Genomic DNA, 18,403 nt, shown 5'->3' with positions numbered 1-18,403 from the left:
TTCTGATGACATGGGGTGGATGGGATTTGAGCAACTCGAGTATACTTAGAAAATGCTCCAAACCCTTCAAACAAAAGTGCCCAAAGTCAGTTATATATGGTAGGGCAGGAAACCCATGTGTTGACCACTTAGAAAACGCTCCAAACCCTTCAAACAAAGTGCCCAAAGTCAGTTCTATATGGTAGGATAGGAAATTCATGCGTTGATCACAATGTTTTCTTTTAATGGCCACAGACCTATTCTACCCAAAGAAATGCAGCTAGAACTTCCTCTAGAATGGACAGGGAGCTCATGCCACAGCTCAGGCAGAGTATGGTCAAGGCTCCTATGTACCGACGTGGGACTTCAGGAGGGCCTAATTTCAAAGCTGCAGCCTGGCATGAAAATAGTTATCAAAAAGGCATTTGGTGGGGGAAGAAATTCCATGGAAACTGAAACCAGAGAAATACAGATAGCATTTCCTTTGACGTATATGCTAATTGGATTTTCACTTACAGACATTAAAGGAAAGCTCTTACAAGAATTTTTTGAGACATCAGCTTTGGAAATCAGAACACTTCAAATTTTGAGTCATCAAAGGAACCATTTGCAGGTGTTTCCCAAAGCCCTCCTAGGGTGGAGGGCTCCATCTGTGTCTCTAATACCTCCCAGCACACACAAACATTATTTGGGCAGACTGGAGGGTGTTGAAATGTTTATATTTTTCTTTTTTGCTCTTTAAAAAAAAACAAAAACAGCATTACTGTAAGCATTTTTAGATCTCCTCTGATGTAGCTTCATTTGATTTCACAATAATAGGGACTGGGACTGAGGCCATTTTACAAATGATGTAATTGAGACCCAGGAAAGCAATAAAGTGGCAAATAAACATAAGAGCAAAATCTTCTGCCTTCAAATTCTGAAGGCTTTTTCTGTGCCCTGCTGGAATCTCAGTTTTAAGATGTTCTAAGAACCAAGTGCGTCAATAAATTGAGAGAAGTTACATGAGAGCTGCATAAAAACCCTTATGTAGTGTTTACATATGAAATTCTAATCAATCATTTAGAATTCAGGAATGACAAACAATATTTCGGACAATAAGCAGCTCATTTTCTTCCCAAGGCAGACAATTCTACTCCTTCACCTGTGGCTGCCCTTTTCCATGTATGATAACATTGGGTATATGAATATGGCATATTACATGGAGTGATTATGCTCAAACAAAACTTCAAGGATCTTGTCTCTACTGTTTATAGATGGTTTCTCTAGTGTATTTGTCAAGGATTTTAAGGTTTTAAACTTTTGGAAGACCCTGTATAAATCTATAGTATTGACTGGTAGAGAAACTACATTACTACTTGGTTTTATATATTTTAAATGTATGGTGTCTTTATTGCCCATCTTCCTCCACTGAAACATAAGCCCCATGAGGGCAGGGGCTTAGTTTTTTTCCCACTGTTATATTTCTAGCACCTAGGACAATCAATGCCTGATACACAAAAGGAGCTCAGTAAATATTTGTTGAAAGAATAAATGAATAACTACACTCATTTTCTCCCGGTACTAAAAAAGTACACATATCAAGAAAGGCCTGATGACATTATATTCTCCTTGGTCAGTCAAGCAATCTGCTTCTTTCTAGAACAATTTGCTCCCATTCCTCAAACCTCCTCTCTAGCAATGTGGAGGCTATCCGATGTTACTAGGGCACTTCAAGACACGGAGAGATTCCACAGCAAAACTAAAGACTTGTGGGCCAATCTTTTAGTGACTGTGATCTTCAGTAATTTTAGATGCAAAAAGGCTTGGTGAGGCCGTGATGGAGTTAAGACACACACACACACACACACACACACACACACACACACACACACTGAACTTGGGTCTTGAATCTAGCTCAGTCATTTATATATATGTGCTAAGCCACTTCAATTGTGTCGGACTCTTTGTGATCCTATAGACTGTAGCCCTTTAGACTCCTTTGTCCATGGGACTCTCCAGGCAAGAATTCTGGAGTGGGTTGCCATGCCCTCCTCCAGGGGATCTTCCCGACACCGGGCTATAACCTTGGGTAAATCACGACCTCAGAAGCCACAGCCGCTAACCTCTTCTAATAACTCAGCATATGCCAGTTACTGTGTTAAATGCTTTCCAGGCACATCTCATTTCATCTTCATCTCCTTGAAGGAGACATAAATCTCCACTCTAGAGACAAGGAAATCGAGTTTCCGAGAAGTTAACTTTCTTTAACCCATGCAACAGTTTTATACTCCCTCTGACCTCTGGGTTCCCCACCTCGCCCCCAGCCACTCCCTCGCTCTATAAAACTGAGGTAACGCCCACCTCCCCTTGGGATGAAAGGAAAGAAAGGCCCTCCCTAACTCCTTTCCCTCCTTCCACGCTTAAAACAATACGGGTTTTACATCAACTCCTGGAATGACATGACCAAGGGAAAAAGCTCTAGCGTGAGTGCAAGTGTGACCCTCGCCAGGGGCCCTCCAACCACTCTCAGATCTATCTGTCCATCCTAGGGAAGTTGGCGCTCCAGAGAGCGGAGAGAAGATGGGAAATTTCCCACCGTTCTCACAGGCCGGCAGGGCAGGATCTGTTTTCCTGTCTTTGAGAATTTTAAAGAAAGCAAACCCTAGGCCAGCAGCGGAGCTCCCCGCTGCCCCAGGGGCGGGGCGACGGAGGCCGCCTCCTCGCCGGCCTCACCCCCAGAGGCTCAGAGCCCGCTGGCTTTTGGCGCCAGGGACAGGCTGGGCCGAGGCGGCTCAGGGAAGCCAGGGCCGGCGGGGTCGCCCCTCCCCACCCGCTAATTCTTGGCCCCGATCCCCGCCCCGAGTCGGTCCTCACGGAGGTGGCCGGGCCGCGACGCCGCTCCTCGTCTAGGTCCAGCAAGTCCTCCATCTCCACGACTGCCTGACGTAACTTCCTGGAAACCCAGACGCTCAGTCGCGTCCCTGACGACGGCTCCGCCCTTTCACCCCAGGACTTAAAGGGTCCGCTTCATTGTTTCCTGGATTGTATGTGCCATCCTAAAATTTAAACCAAATCTTTCCTAAACCTACCTTTTCTGACATTTGGAAGGAATCTCCACACATTAAATCCTGATGAGGGTGCTCCTGTGGGACAGTGAAAAATTGTAGTCTTTAGAAACTGCCTACCTGTGTTCGTTCAGTTACTCAGTCGTGTCCTACTCTTTGCAAGGCCGTGGACTGCAGCACGCCAGGCCTCCCTGTCCATCACCAACTCCCAGAGTTTACTCAAACTCATGTCCATCGAGTCGGTGATGCCACCCAGCCATCTCATCCTCTGTCGTCCCCTTCTCCTCCTGCCCCCAATCCTTCCCAGCATCAGGGTCTTCTCCAATGAGGCAACTCTCTGCATGAGGTGGCCAAAGTACTGGAGTTTCAGCTTCAGCATCAGCCTTCTAATGAACACGTGTAGCTCTGTTCAGATAAATAAGTTGTAAAGTGCAAAGCACTACTATAAATAGTAGTAATTATTCTCATCATTTTCATGTGTATAGCTCGTCAATATACAGAGGAACTTCACAGTTATTAGTGCATGGAAAATGCATAACAACTTTGTAGAAGACAAGATAAGTTACACTGTCTCCATTGGACGGACACCCTGAGGGTCAGGTGCTAATAAACGGTTTATGATGAAAAGTGCAATATACCTAATTTCTGCCTTCAAGAAGTTAAAAGAGAAGTTGAACCAACACATCAAATATAACTTTCAAAAGTACAAATAACCACTCCAAGCCCCCCATGAAGTGAGCAAAAGTAGTATTTCTATCCAACAATTGAAGACAGTGAGGTGCAGGACAGTACCTTGAGGAAAATCACCTGAGTATTAAGCAGCAGAGCCACGCGCTTTTCTGATAGCAGGTCTTACTGGTGTTTTTCTCTGGCGTGTATTACTGGGTGCCAGCCAGTCTCGTGGGCAAGTAGAGGAAGATGGCCCCCAAATTCCCAGCTTAATGGGACTATCAACTTGAGTCTTCATTGATTCTACATGTAAGGTTCCCTATGTCAATAACACTGACCAATCCTTGGTACTGGGGACTACCAGCTGGGGCCCCAGAACTTGAGTTCATGGCCCTGAAAGTGAAGTGTCCCCAGCATCATTCCAGGGGTAAGGCTTTAGATGGCTTCTCAAAAGCAAAGACATATAAGAGGGATTACCATCCGTAAAACTGGAATGTAGGATTTCTTCGATCCCTAATAAATGATTAGATCCAACCATTTATCCACACGTTTACTTGGTAGGGCTATGTGTTAGAATGCCGGTGACAACAACAGTACTGTCTGCATGTCAGAAGAGTTGAAACCTCATCCTAGCTCGGCTGATACCTACCGGTGTAGCCGGCAGAACTTTCTCAGCTTCCTCCCTTGTAGCAACTCTTCGAGATTACCCCTAAAATCTTTTACTCACGAATTCTGATTCTCAGTAATACCCTGTTAGATTTTAACCTGAATAAACATACACAGCCAAAGAGCTAAGATGCATGAAATACAGGTTCCAGTGAAGCCCTTGTTCCCTTCTTCCTTGGTGCCAGACGAGGAAGAAGGGATTAATCTTAGGATTTTCCCATTTCTTGCAATTGCTGTCAAACAGTAATCAATATGGAGGCTGCAAAGAATAAAGAGCTTTATTGAGGGGGTGGGGGTCTGAAAAATTGCAATTTGGGAGACACAGATTCTGGTAAAACCAAGAGTGTTCCAAGGAAAGAGGAAGGGCAAGGAGATTACAAAGGCAAAGGCCACGAGGCTGTTCTCTGATGCAAGAAAGGAAATATTTGTCCTTAAGGAATCAAGAGTTGTTTTACAGTAAGGGTCTGACGCAAAGAACCGATTCATTGGAAAAGACCCTGATGCTGGGAAAGACTGAAGACAGGAGGAAAAGGGGCCAACAGAGGTTGAGATGGTTGGATGGCATCACCGACTCAATGGACATGAGTTTGAGCAAGCTCCAGGACACAGTGAAGGACAGGGAAGCCTGGCGTGCTGCAGTCCATGGGGTCGCAAAGAGGTGGACAGAACTGAGCGACCAAAAAACAACTGATAAGTAGACAGGCTGCCACAAGTTATTATAAGATAGGGATCTGATAAGTATCTTCAATTTCTGGCAGAGCTTCTGGATGCCTTCATTAGGACAGCGAGTGGACAAAAGGTTAGGTTTTACCCAAGCTGAGTCTCGCATAATTCATACTGCCTTAATGGCCTTCTGATTCCATTTTAGTCAGCTTTTTTAGCAATACCGCCTCCATTTCTATTTTCTTTCCACTTTTTATAGCCACACTACCACCACCAGTTTCCAAACCTTCACTCCCACTTCTTCCCCAAGTTCCTGAAAGCAAAAGGTGCTCACTCTGGGCAGAAAGAAGCCCTGGAATAGTGGCTTCCAAACCTTGCCGAGCACCTGAATCACCTGTGAAGTTTGTTAAAAATACATGTGTCAGAGCCCTTACCTGTAGACTCTGATTGGTAGAGGTGGTATCCAAAAGGATATAACTTTAATAATTTCCCCCCCTCATTTTGCAAGTATTTACTTAAAAGTCTCAGTCAGGCCTTCTCTGATTTTAAATTGCAACATCCCCTCAACCTGGGCACTCTGTCTTCTCTGGTTTATTTTCCACCATGGCACGTACCTTTTATCACACCACATTATTTACATATTTTAACTCACTTATTGCCTTCCCCATGGTCCCACCTCCACTTCTAGAACGTAAAGTCCTTAAGGGAATGATTTGGTTTGTTTTGTTCACTGCTGCCTCCACAGAGCCTAGAACAGTGCCTGGCATATAGCAGGTGTCAAAAATATTTTTCAAATGGTAGCAGAATTCCAGAGGAAATAGAGCATAATATTTAAGTGCACTGGAGGAGGGCATGGCAGCCCACTCCAGTACTCTTGCCTGGAGAATCCCCATGGACAGAGGAGCCTGGTGGGCTGCAGCCCACAGGGTCACAAGGAGTTGGAAAAGACTGGGCGACTAACCACAGCACATTTAGTGCATAGATGCTGGCAACAGACTTCCTGTGTCCAAATCTCAGGGTTGACGCCCCCTGATTATATGGCCTAAAAGTAATTCAGACGCAAGTTACTTCAAGCTTTTTACACCTAGGATCCCTCATTTCTTATGCAAATAAAAATAATGTCTTTCCAAATCAGAGAGCCCATGTTAAATATCACCTCGACCACTCAGAAGCAGTGAAGCCTCTTAAACAGGTCTGCTGTGTCTCCATTTCCTCAACTTAAGCTGATCAACCACAGCCCTGGGGATGCAGAGAACGTCCTTTCCGTTCATGTCCTAGGATCCAGGGTCAGGAAGGCTGGAGCGAAGTGGGATGGGGTGGCGGGGAGCAGCACCGACTCCCTGGAAAGCGACCAATTCAGAGATTATCCCGTGTCGGAGCGGGGTGGGGTGGGGGGAGGGGGGTGAGTGGGCAGTGGGGTGAAAGGAAGGGGCACTGTGGTTTGCCCTCCGAAACTTTTGGTGAGAAAAGACCTAGAAACTTAGGCTGAGAGAAGGAACGAAGGCGGAGGAAAAAAAAACAAAAAACCCTCCCCTCACCCATCTGGGAAATGGGCTCGGGCCAACTGCTGACTCCGCGCTGGCTGGCGGAGCTCCCCGCGGAACCCTCGGCCGGGGAGGGAGGCCGCGCACATCTGGAGGACATTTCTGCGAGAGCGACGGCGGAGCGGGGCTCGGGGAAGGAAGAGGTGCCCGTGTGTGCACGTGGGGCCCGCAGAGAGAGGCTGTTCCCCAAGGCACCCCGTCTTGTTTTTCCAAGCCCTCTTTCGAGCCCTTCTCCCCAGGTTCCCGGCATCACACACCTCCCCAACCACCCCCGCAGACTCCCCCCAACCAGCGCCTAACCACCCCCCCACCAGCGCTCTCTTCAGCGCCCCCCACCGCCTCCCAGCCCTCCCCTCCAGCTCCCCCTACCCCCCCAAGCCCCCCCAACTCCCCCCCGCCCCCAGCTCCCCCCAGCCCTCCCCCGCCTCCCAGCTGCCCCCGCCCCCCAGCTCCTCTCCACTCCTTCCCCGCCAAGCTCCCCCCCATCCAGCTCTCCCCGCATCCAGCCCTCCCCTCATCCAGCCCTCCAGATCTTCCCAGCTCCGACCCACCGAGCCTCCGTCACTGGCGGTCTCGCCTCGCCAGAGGGCACCCTCGGTCTGCCGGAAAACGCCACCCCTTTTTCAGTGCCCCTGGAGCATCTCCAAGCTTCCGGGAGCCACCCGACTCCACAGTCTTGTCAATGAAGAGTCGGGGCCAGGATAGCTGCGGGGCTGAACCCAACTCCAATCCCGCTCCGAGGCCGGGCGTCAACCTCCCCCACCCCAGCCCCGAGGGGTGGGCACGGCGGTCGTGCCCAAGCCCCTGCCCAGGGTCCTGCCAGGCCGGGGGACGGGGGACCGGGGCAGGGGGGGGGGGGCGCGTCTATAAGGGAGCAAGAGACCCGCCGAGGAGAGGACCGACTGACAGCTGGCGAGAGGGCGAAGGAGTTGGGGGAGAAGGAGGGGAGGGGATTCATCGGCCGTAACTTTCCAGAAAAACAGTCAACGTGTAGCGGGAGTGACTCCAAGGGGGGGGGGGGGGGGGGAGAAAAAGTTCAGTTACCACGTCGATCGAGCGGGACTCGCAAAGTATTTTTCAAATGGGCTCGGCTTTTCCTGTGCCTGTTTAAAACATTAAAATCGTGCAGCAAAGGAGACTGCGTGGTGCTCGGGGCCCTCCCCCCACCCACTCCACCCTCCACCTCTCTTCGCCCCCTCCTCGCCGCTCACCACCGGCCCCCCGCCCCCCGCCCCGGGGCCAGAAACGTCATGGGAGGGAGGTATAAAATTTCAGCAGCGAGAAATAGAGAAAGCAGTGTGTGTGCATGTGAGTGTGTGCGAGAGAGAGGGGGAGAGGAGCTTGAGCGAGAGGGAGAGGCAGAGAGAAGCTGGAGGGAGAGAAAGGGAGGGAATCCGAAAGCCAAGTCCAAGGGCATGAGCAAGAGAGGCGAGAGATAGGGGAAGAAGCCTGAGAAAGAAGGAGTAACAGCTTTCCGGAGGAGGCGTGCAGTGAACTGGCTTTTATTTTATTTGTCTTTTTTTTTTTTTTTCTTAATTTTTTAAAGAGAATCAGGGAACAGAAGCAGAGGCCGAGGGAGAAGACGAGGTGCTGGTGACCTGGGCGTCCAAGTGGATTACTGGGGATGCTCTCCAGGGGCTGTAGCCCCCCTGCCTTCCAATTGCAAACATAAGCCCACATCCCAGCCAATGAAGATGAGAGGCAGCGTGAACAAAGTCATTTAGAAAGCCCCCCCGAGGAAGTGTAAACAAAAGAGAAAGCATGAATGGTGTGCCTGAGAGACAAGTGTGTGTTGCGCTGTCCCCCACCTTGAGCTGGGCCAGCAGCCGCCTAGCCCTGCCTCTCCCCACCTACTCACTGGTGATTTTTATTTTTTAATAATTTTTTTTTCTCTTTTCTTTTCCATCCTCTTTTCTTACTCTCCTTCAGGGCAAGGCAAGGATTTTGATTTGGGGACCCAGCCATGGTCCTTCTGCTCCTTCTTTAAAATTACCCACTTTCTCCCCATCACCAAGCGGCGTTTGGCAATATCAGATATCCGCTCTATTTATTTTTACCTAAGGAAAAACTCCAGCTCCCTTCCCACTCCCAGCTGCCTTGCCACCCCTCCCAGCCCTTTGCTTTGCCCTCCACCTGGCCTGCTAGAAGTCAGAGCCCAGCAGAACCTGTTTAGACACATGGAGAAGAAACCCAGAGCTTCACGGCACACAGTCGGCTTCTTCGCGCTCAGGGTTGCCAGCGCTTCCTGGAAGTCCTGAAGCTCTCGCAGTGCAGTGAGTTCATGCACCTTCTTGCCAAGCCTCAGTCTTCGGGATCTAGGGAGGCCGCCTGGTTTGCCTCCCTCCTTCTGCACGACTGCCGGGGTCTCCTCCTGCCAGGCCTTGCGGCCCTCCTCCCCGGCCCCCGCCTGAAGATGCACTTGCAGAGGGCTCTGGTGGTCCTGGCCCTGCTGAACTTTGCCACGGTCAGCCTTTCCATGTCCACTTGCACCACCTTGGACTTCAACCACATCAAGAGGAAGCGGGTGGAAGCCATTAGGGGACAGATCTTGAGCAAACTCAGGCTCACCAGTCCCCCCGATCCATCCGGGTTGGCCAGTATCCCCATCCAGGTCCTGGATCTTTACAACAGCACCCGAGAGCTGCTGGAGGAGGTGCACGGGGAGAGGGGAGACGTCTGCACGCAAGCAAACACCGAGTCGGAGTATTATGCCAAAGAAATCTATAAATTCGACATGATCCAGGGGCTGGAGGAGCACAGTAAGTCCAGATTCCCCGCTGGGGGTGTCTTCTCTGGAGGGTCTGAGCTGGGGTGGGGAGCTCCATGGGGGGAAGGGGGGGCTAGCGATGGCCACAGGGCAGGGTGCCCCAGGTATGCTCCACACCAGTGATTGGGGGACACACGAGGTGTGATGCGCAGTTGGGGCTGGGTGGGTGAGGAGGGGGAGACAGAGCCATTCTGCTCAGAGTCTGATGCCGCTGGGAAGCCAGGAGCCCTGGAGTTGAGCGGCATAGGGGAACTCACATCACATCGCTGAGGGATTTTAATTGGGAGTGACACTGTCCCGTTTTTGTGCACGTGTGGTCAGACAGGTAACTAGAAGCGCGCAGAGCCATAGAGGGGCAGGGCTGGGCGCTCTTCTAAGAAGCCCGCGCGGTTCCAAGAGGCTGGAGACCTTGGTCTCCTCCCTACTGTCCACCCCTCATTGTGACACGTCTCACGTTCCGTTTTTCCAGTTCTGAGAAAGAAGCGTATACCTGCCCCCAGCTCATGTCTTGTCCAGCTTCTTGAAGCCCAGGCGAGAGGCAGCCTCTGATTGTTTAGGCCCTTCGGTCCACGCCACGCATGCGACCCACGTGAGCCGTGTGCATGGGGGGAGGGGACGCACCTAGGTTCACATAGCTGCGTGCTTGACAGCGATGCATCGTCCTGTTTTGTCCCATAGACAGACTCATGTGCGCAACATGGGCATCCTCCGGGCCCGTGGACATGGGGGAAAGCGAGGATGTGGCTCCGGACGTGTAGATGGCTGCTGGCAGCCCTTTTGTGTCTGCGTGTCAGGGGAAGAGAGGGTGGGCAGTGTGGCCGTGGGTGCACAGGGGACATGTGTCTGGGAGCGTGTCTTCCCAGGAGACTCCTGTCTGTGCCGAGAGGCTGGGAGGCTCCTGGGTGAGCCGTCTGTGTGTGTTTGTACACGTGTGGAAGTCATGTGTGTTTACTGAACGGGGATTTTAAAAAAACCTCAATACGAGAGAGAGATTTGGCAGATGCTGGGAAACTGACAGCCCAGGAAGGAAGAATGTGAACCCGCTCACAGGCCCAGGGACTCCGGAGCAGCACTGTTTGCTTTTCCTACCAGCAGGTGTCCTCAATGGCCAGGCTGCCTCGGCCCAGGCTCACCTGGGAGGGGGCCTTGTCGGGAGTCGGGGTGGGAGAGTGGGATGGAGCGGGCCAGGTGAGGGTGGTCTGCAGGGGCACCTGGATAGAGAGAAGGGGGAGTGGGCAGCCCAGGGATGCACCAGCTCTGGCGGAAAGTGTGGAAGGCCTCTCTGGGAGCTTGCCCGTGCCGGGCCCAGGAGCCTGTGGTTCCTGGCGAGGGGCTCCTGCTCCAGTTTCCTGTGGCTGCCTTGGGCAGTAGCTCCCGTGTGGGGCAGAGGCCGGAGAAGGAGGTGCAGCTAGTGCTCCCTGCCCAGGGTTCTCCAGGCCAGCCTGACTCCCGGTCTCTGAGGGCCTTGTGGTTCCCAGCGGTACCAGCAGCTGAACGCCTGGACAAACCCCCAGCGCCCTGGGCACCCACAGAGGCAGGAGATGGTGGCCAAACATGGGAGGAGGGTGGAAAGCTGAGACCTGCAGGAGAGGTGTGAGGAAAGTCCAGGGCGGGAGGGAAGGACTGGGACCTTAAGGATCCGGGTCAGGAGGAGGAGTCCCAGGGAGGAGGAATTCTGAGTCACCCGGGCCCACCCAGCCTGGAATCCCAAGCTGAGAACGAATGAGCCAGAGAGACGCAAGGGCACACAGGTGCCAGTGGACATGTGTGTGAAGACTGAGGGCACAATTAGTGGACAGCCCTGGGGATCAGCCAGGACAGGGCGGCGCAGATGCTGGGCAGCTCTGGGCTGCAGCAGCAGGACCTTCCTTGAAGCTGTAGTAGGTGAGGGAGGCCCTGGGGCCATGAAGCTGTGATCAGGCCGGGAGGAAACCTGGCACAGTGAGCAGGGGACTACTTGGGATATCATGGAGGATCTGGGGCCCCATGGGAGCCGAGTGATGCCAGCGAGGCTTGCAGGTGCAAGCAGGAAGCAGGCCCAGACTGTGCAGCTGGTGGAGGTGACACAGAGGCTGAGCAGACGCAGGCCTGGCCCACCCTGCAGCTGGTCAGGTGCTGAGCCAGCCCCAGAGAGGCAGACGCACAACGCACCCTAATTATAAAGAAGGCAGTGGGCAGATGCAAACGTCTAACAGATGCCGAGAGAGAGCAGTGAGCCACCCTCCAAGGCCTGGGGTGAGGGAAGCGTGTCTAGAACTCATGAGGGTGGACTGGGGTCTGAGTGCCAGAGCCCCGGCTGCTGGGGTAATGGGATTCCACTCGCTTCCACATCTCATCACTCCCAGCCCCTTCCGGTACCCAGCGGGACAGGCTCTCAGAGGAAGGTGGCAGCAGGAGTTGGGGCAAGCAGACAGAGGTGCCTGGGGGCCAATGTGGAAGAAGGACTAACCACTAGAGGCACAGAAAGGGCACCAAAGTGAGCAAAGAGGATAAGACCATTCTCTGGCTCTGCCTGTCAGATGGGTGCCCTGATTTCCCTATTTTCCAGATGAGAAGACTGTCATGTGCATCAGTTAAGTGAATTGCCCATAAAGAACCAGGGCTGTAACCTAGACATTCTGCCTACAGAATGCATGCTGTCAAGCACTAATGCAAACCGTAAAAATACATACTGTAAGTCCTACATTCAACCTTTAGGCTCCAAGAGAACTTGGTTTATAATATGAATGAATTGGGCTTCCCTGGTGGTTCAGACAGTGAAGAATCTGCCTGCAAGGCAGGAGACCCAGGTTCCATCCCTGGGTCGGGAAGATCCCCTGCAAAAGGAAATGGCAACCCACTTCAGGATTCTTGCCTGGGAAATCCTGTGGACAGGGAAGCCTGGTGGGCTACAGTCCATGGATCACAAAGAGTCGGACATAACTGAGTGACTAACACACACACAGATACACACATATGAATGAATCACAGTTTGGACCAAGCAGGTAGGCATAGGAACCTGTAACGGTGGTAGCAGATTGTATAGCAGGATCACCGGGTGTTTTCTTTCTTAGCTCTGCCTATTTTTATGGCTGGGAGATTCATATAGCCACAGACATTCTCCTGGAAGTGTTTTCTTTATCTGCTGAAGAATCCCAAGCAGGTTAAGCAGCTACACTGTGTGGAAGTGAGCAAGTCACCTCTCTGACCCTCAGTTTCCTCATCAGTAAAGTTGACCTCTAAACTCCCTTCCAGCTGAAACAATTCTATTGGGTTGGCCAAAAACTTCATTCAGATGTTATGGATGAACTTTTGGCCTACCCAATATATATATATACGTCTGGGGTGATTCAGCAGATCTCTGCTGGAAGCTAAAGGCAAGACTCGCATATATATATCTTATTCCTTTATAATTCCCAGGATTTTGCTATGGGAAGTGGGTGGAGGCTTTCTTTGACCCACATGGTGGGGACCTACATATGTTTTTCAGTTCTTTTGTCATCCTTATTATCAAGATTTGCCAGTGTAGGTGTTGTTTTAACTTCTGGCTTGTAATTATCTGTGTCTGGCAAGAGACTCTTGTTTTTATCCAAGGTCTGGCGCTAAGACAACCAGCAAAACCAGAATTCACAAGCAAAGAGAGAACTTGATATTTTAGCATTTCTTTTCTGGATGCTGCTTTTAGATCATGTTCATTCTGAAAATTAAAAGATATTTCCTATTGAAAGAACCTGTTTGTTCTAAGTGCCAATGCCCTTGGCATGCTAGGTCAGTGTTTCTCTAAGTGTGGTCCATAGGTTAGGTAAATGTGAAAAATGTGGATTCCCAGGCCCCAATCCATCCTTACAGAGTCAGAGTCTCTGGGGGTGGGGGTAGAGTGGGCCGGGGCGGGCAGTGTCATCTTGGAGAATCTGCATTTTTAACATGCTCCTTATTGATTTGTAAGTGCACTGATGCCTAAGACTCCATGAAAGAGGGCAAAACCCTTCCTTAGAGGGCTTGCAAACACAAGTGCCTACAGAGGCCAGGCAGCTGATGCAGATAATCTTGAGGACAAGCTGCAGCACGAGGACCACAATGAACTGCGTAGGACCCTTGACCTCAGGGTCGCAGACAGGACAGGCTGTGCAGAGGAGGCTGGTGGGAGGGGGCCTGGGAAACCCAATGAAAACATGGCAGCTACTGCTCAGCTCCTGCATTTTTGAATTTGGGAACGTGGGTCCAGTTTGACTAGATCCTAACTGCTTCCCAGAATAGCAGAAAATCTGAATCTTGCCGTGAAATTTCCCAGTTTTTAACCTACCTGGGCTTAAAACATTTGTGGTTTCTAATTCAAAATTTTACAAAATGATGCATTGACCAAACAGTATTTTAATGGGTTAACATTTAAAGGGTAAATCCTTAAAGCTGTGGCTTATCAAACTTCCAGGGCATCTGGATGCCATGGTACCCTTTGCAGAGGACTGTAAACCATGTTTCTCAGTCCTGGCTACACCTTAGAATCATCTGGAGGTCTTTTTGAAAAAAGAAGCTCTGGACCCACCCACACTCCAACAAGGTCATCAGAATCTCTGGAGAGCAGGTCCAGGCATCATCTGTTTTTAAAACTCTCCAGGTGATTCTCGGGAACAGCTAGGGTAGAGAAACACTGCCACATTGATGTATGTAGTCCCATCATTGAAGCAAGCAGCAGTTTTACTAGCTGAAATGATGGACACGGCAGAGGTACATCTAGGAGCCCAGGTGTCTGAAACATTAAAAAAAAAAATGCACGGTCTAAACATGGTCAGCTGTTTCCAGGTTTTTCCATGAATACTCTGCATGAATATTCTTTGTTTATTTTTCTTTCCCTATAGCAAAAAAGGAGAAAATGGCACCCATTAATACATATACTTTGTGTGCAATGGAAAAAGTTGGTCATAATTTAATTTGTCAAGGTGGACCCCCTCGTTCAGCTTTCAATAATACTAGTGTTCTGCAGAAGCAGGGCTTAATCACCAAACTGACTGGGAACTGGCTTTTGTCTGAGGCTTAAGTTGGTACTCTAGGCCCATTTCATGGAATCCTGCTATGTTTTGTTGGTGAAACCATCCCCCCAGTAGATGATCTCTGAGGTCCCCTCCAACTTCCAGATTCTCTGTTCAGTAAATGAGGTCAGAACCTGGATTCAAATCCCACCTCTGCCACCTACTAGCTGAATGATTTTTTAAAACATCTTTATTTATTTGTTGATTTTTGGCCATACTGGGGCTTCGTTGTCGTGTGGGCTTTTCTGTAGTTGGAATGAGTGTGGGCTGCTCTCTCGTTTTGGTGTGCGGGCTTCCTTTGTCTCAGAGCACAGGCTCTAGAGTGCATGGGTTTCGGTTGTTGCAGCACGTGGGCTGGGTAGTTGCAGTTCCCAGACTCTACAGCACAGGCTCAGTAGTTGTGGCGCATGGACTTCGTTGCTCCGTGGCATATGGGGTCTTTCCGAACCGGGGATCGAACCCGAGCCTTCTGCATTGGCAGGCGGATTCTTTACCACTGGGTCACCAGGGTAACCCTCAGCTGAGTGATCTTGGAAAAGTGACTTAACCTTCCTGATGCTCACGCTTCTCTTTTTAAAATGGTAAATTTTACTGATTCTCCTCAAGGATTGTTAGAGGGTCAGGTGAGTTAATAGAAGTTCTATGAAATGTAAGAGAGTGTTAGTACATTTTATTTATTTATACTCTGGTTCATTCCAGGAAATATTTAAAGCATTGTTAGTATTCAGTGGATTTAACGGTCAAGGAAATTGTGTCTGCATTTTCTTTTCTCTCCCACTAATGATTGTGTCTAAGCTTTGCTTGCTAGTGTCAGTTTGCGTGTATCAACTAATTCTTGTGTCACTCTGGCCAAGACCCCTCTGGGCATGAATTTCTTCATCTTAAGTGGGTTGTACTAGATCAGCTGTCCCCAGCCTTTTTGGCACCAGGGACCAGTTTCATGGAAAACAGTTTTTCCATGGACAGGGGGCGATGGGGGTGAGGTGGAGCTCAGGCAGTAATGGGAGTGATGGGGAGCGGTGGTGAATACAGATGAAACTTCACTGGCTCACCCTGCTGCTCGCCTCCTGCTGTGAAGCCTGGTTCCTAGTTCCCTGAGGAACTAGAGGACCCCTAACATTCCTTCTGAGTCTGATAGAAATCTGTAGATCCTAAGGAGTTAAAAATGACCTTTCCCACCTCCTTGAAATCTCCCTGAAATTCCCACCAAGAGGAGTCTATCTTGGGGAACAGTAACTGATGGATGAACTGGAAGAAACAAAGAAAGAGAAGTGACTAGGGTGTCCTGAAGATCCTCTTGGCTTCTCATTCCCCCATCTCCTGGCTCCCCACTGTCTTGTCCCCACTCTGAGTCACCTCACTGGCACACGCTATCTTGTTTCCCTTTTCCTTTTTATATCAAAGTGCATACTGCATGGAGATATCTTTTATCCCCTCTTGCAACAGTTACTGGAGGTACTAGTCATGTTGCTTTGCTGTTTAGTCGCTCAGTCATGTCCCACTCTGCAACCCCATGGACTAGAGCCCGCCAGGCTTCCCTGTCCTTTACCATCTCCCGGAGTTTGCTCAAACTCACGTCCATTGAGTCAGTGATGCCATCCAACCATTTCATCTTCTTTTGCCCTCCTTATCCTTCTTGCCCTCAACCTTTCCCAGCATCAATGTCTTTTCCAACGAGTTAGCTCTTCGCACCAGGTGGTCAAAGGATTGGAGTTTCAGCTTCAGCATCAGTCCTTCCAATGAATATTCAGGGTCTATTTCCTTTAGGATGGACTGGTTTGATCTCCTTGCTGTCAGGGACTCTCAAGAGTCTTCTCTAGAACCACAGTTTGAAAGCATCAATTCTTCGGTGCTCAGCCTTCTTAATGGTCCAGCTCTCACATCTGCAAGGAGCTTACCTATGTCCAGGGGGTTACAGACTTTCAAACTCAAAAACTGAACTGCCAATATGATCCCTCTTTCTGGTCCTATCTGAAATGGTTTAGGGGAATCATTGGTGGTATTCATTCTTTCAAAGCCAGTTATTAATCAGGGCTTCATTAGCTGGCATTCACACATTTGTTTTCCCAACATCTGTTCCATTGATTTTCTAAGAGCCAGTGTCAGACCCACCAGATGGCAATTTCCAGAAACACTCACTCATCCTTTCCTAAAGCTCAGTAGCGCATGTGCTTGTGTCCAGGCCTCTGATCCTCCCGCCCTGTCCATGACTTCCTAAACCACCCCTGGGGTGATTATGGGCTTGTTCCAGCCATGTTCATTATGTGTGGAATCTGGGTCTCTGAGCTTGAATTTCAAGTTCTGGCTGTTGTTACCATTTGTGTAAAAAGTGTTTCTCTGGGGTGTTAATGCTGCTCAGACCATGAGGTTGTAAAGAAAAAGCAGGATCTTTTTGTTTCCCTTGTCTCTGATGGAGTGGGAAAGAGCATGTGCTGCCTTCTGTCTGTGGACAGAGGTGCAGAGGCCAGTGGGGTGCAGAGGCTGGCATGGCATGTGAAGACAGGGAAAGTAACTCTTAGGAGCCAATGGTAATGAACCCACTTTATGTGATGAAGAAGCATCTGGGGGTCTGCCAGGCTCTAGATGTGGGCTCTTTGTCACCCCTGTGCTATCTTGTTAGAGCTGAAGTGTCACTTTCCATGACTCCCTACTGTTCATGATATAAAATCAACCCCTCGGTCTGACGTTTCAGCCTCCCCACAGGTAGATCCCAATCGACTGTCTTGACCTTGTCTCATGGGCTGCAGCTTGGCTGCTTCGGGTCCCTCTTACTCACTCGCATTTTCCTCTCCTTCTTGCTTTTGCTTCCAGTGTCCTTCCACATAAAATTTCTTTCCTTTTCATCCTTAGACCCCTTCCTCCCGTTGGACCCATATCAAATAATCACCACTGATGCCATGTGCTGTCGCTCTCTGCCTCCTCTGACCTGTTTACAGCAACTTCTGAGCATCTCCAAAGGCCCTTAGTGCTTTCTGTCTAGTCCTGTTGTTTGGTCCACGCACTAATAGCCCTGCCTCTGAATGCTAATCTCCTTCAAGGCAGGGCCCCTGTCTGTCCATTTTTTAGAATGTTATTTATTTGACTGTGTTTCTGCACACAGGATCTTCATGGCTTCATGTGGGATCTTTCGTTGTGGCACGTGGACTCTGGTTGTGGTGCGTGGGCTCAGTAGTTGCAGAACTTGGGTGTAGTTTCTCCCCAGACACCTGAGATCTCAATTCCCTGACCAGGGGTTGAATCTATGTCCCCTGCCTTGACGGTGGATCCTTTACCACTGGTCCACCAGGGAGTTCCCTTGTCTATTCATTTTTGCTTCCCAGCATTAGCCTGTGCTCGGCATATAGCATTTGCTCAACGCATGTCTGATGAATGAATAAATACCTGAATGAACAAAGGTGTGAATGATTCAGCTAACTATGCAGTGATTAAACTTCTAGGGGAAATTGCTGATGCTGTTGGAGAATCTATATTTTTTAAAGGAGTAGGAAAGCAGGTTGGACAGCCTGACAGAGTGGGGATAACGAGACGAGGGGTTGGAGGGGCCAGTTGTTAGTGCCATGTCCTGGGTGGGGCTCCATGCCTTGCTTCTCCCTTAGGCCTGTGCGTGATTCCGGGGCCACCAAGGATCTTCCCATTTTTTACCTGTAGGTCTGAGGCCTCAAGGCTCTAGTGCGGTCACAGGTGGTCCCCCAGCCCCTTGATGAGTGTCTGCTGGCAGCACACTGTCCCCATGGGTGTCGCTCACGTTGTGCTTCCCCCCCTCCCCCAATGCTCTGCTTCCTAGATGATCTGACCGTCTGCCCCAAAGGCATCACCTCCAAGATTTTCCGCTTCAACGTGTCCTCAGTGGAGAAAAATGAAACCAACCTGTTCCGAGCAGAATTCCGGGTCTTTCGGATGCCCAACCCCGCCTCCAAGCGCAGCGAGCAGAGGATTGAGCTCTTCCAGGTGAACCTCCTCCCGGGACAGACACCACACGGCGGGGGGTGGGGGGGGAGTCAGTTCCTTTGCCAGACTGAGCCTGCGCTCTGCTCAGAGAGCAGCAGACCTGGGTGTGAATCC

The 18,403-nt window shown here is 50.2% G+C and overlaps 2 protein-coding genes across 5 annotated transcripts in view; one reads left to right on the top strand and one right to left on the bottom strand.

Moving 5' to 3' along the window:
- The window catches only part of IFT43 (intraflagellar transport 43), a 102,358-nt gene extending 99,414 nt beyond the window's left edge, over positions 1-2,944 (bottom strand). Inside the window, exon 1 of the mRNA XM_020875779.2 lies at positions 2,836-2,944. Coding sequence (XP_020731438.2) covers positions 2,836-2,889 — 54 coding nt within the window. The 5' untranslated portion in view covers positions 2,890-2,944. The remainder of the gene's footprint in view (positions 1-2,835) is intronic.
- TGFB3 (transforming growth factor beta 3) overlaps positions 1-18,403 on the top strand; it is a 32,711-nt gene that overhangs the window by 105 nt on the left and 14,203 nt on the right. Inside the window, exons 1-3 of one of the 4 annotated variants that reach the window (XM_070469668.1) lie at positions 7,591-7,829; positions 8,498-9,327; positions 18,126-18,289. In XM_070469668.1, coding sequence (XP_070325769.1) covers positions 8,850-9,327; positions 18,126-18,289 — 642 coding nt within the window. In that variant the 5' untranslated portion in view covers positions 7,591-7,829; positions 8,498-8,849. Of the gene's footprint in view, positions 1-7,590; positions 7,830-7,855; positions 9,328-18,125; positions 18,290-18,403 lie in introns of those variants that run through there. The other 3 variants (XM_070469666.1, XM_070469667.1, XM_070469664.1) reach the window with 3 other exon arrangements.

This window comes from Odocoileus virginianus, chromosome 6 (assembly GCF_023699985.2).
Source record: "Odocoileus virginianus isolate 20LAN1187 ecotype Illinois chromosome 6, Ovbor_1.2, whole genome shotgun sequence".
NCBI lineage: Eukaryota > Metazoa > Chordata > Mammalia > Artiodactyla > Cervidae > Odocoileus > Odocoileus virginianus.
Note: the sequence above shows the minus strand (reverse complement) of the source record. Positions and strands in the feature narration are given on the sequence as shown.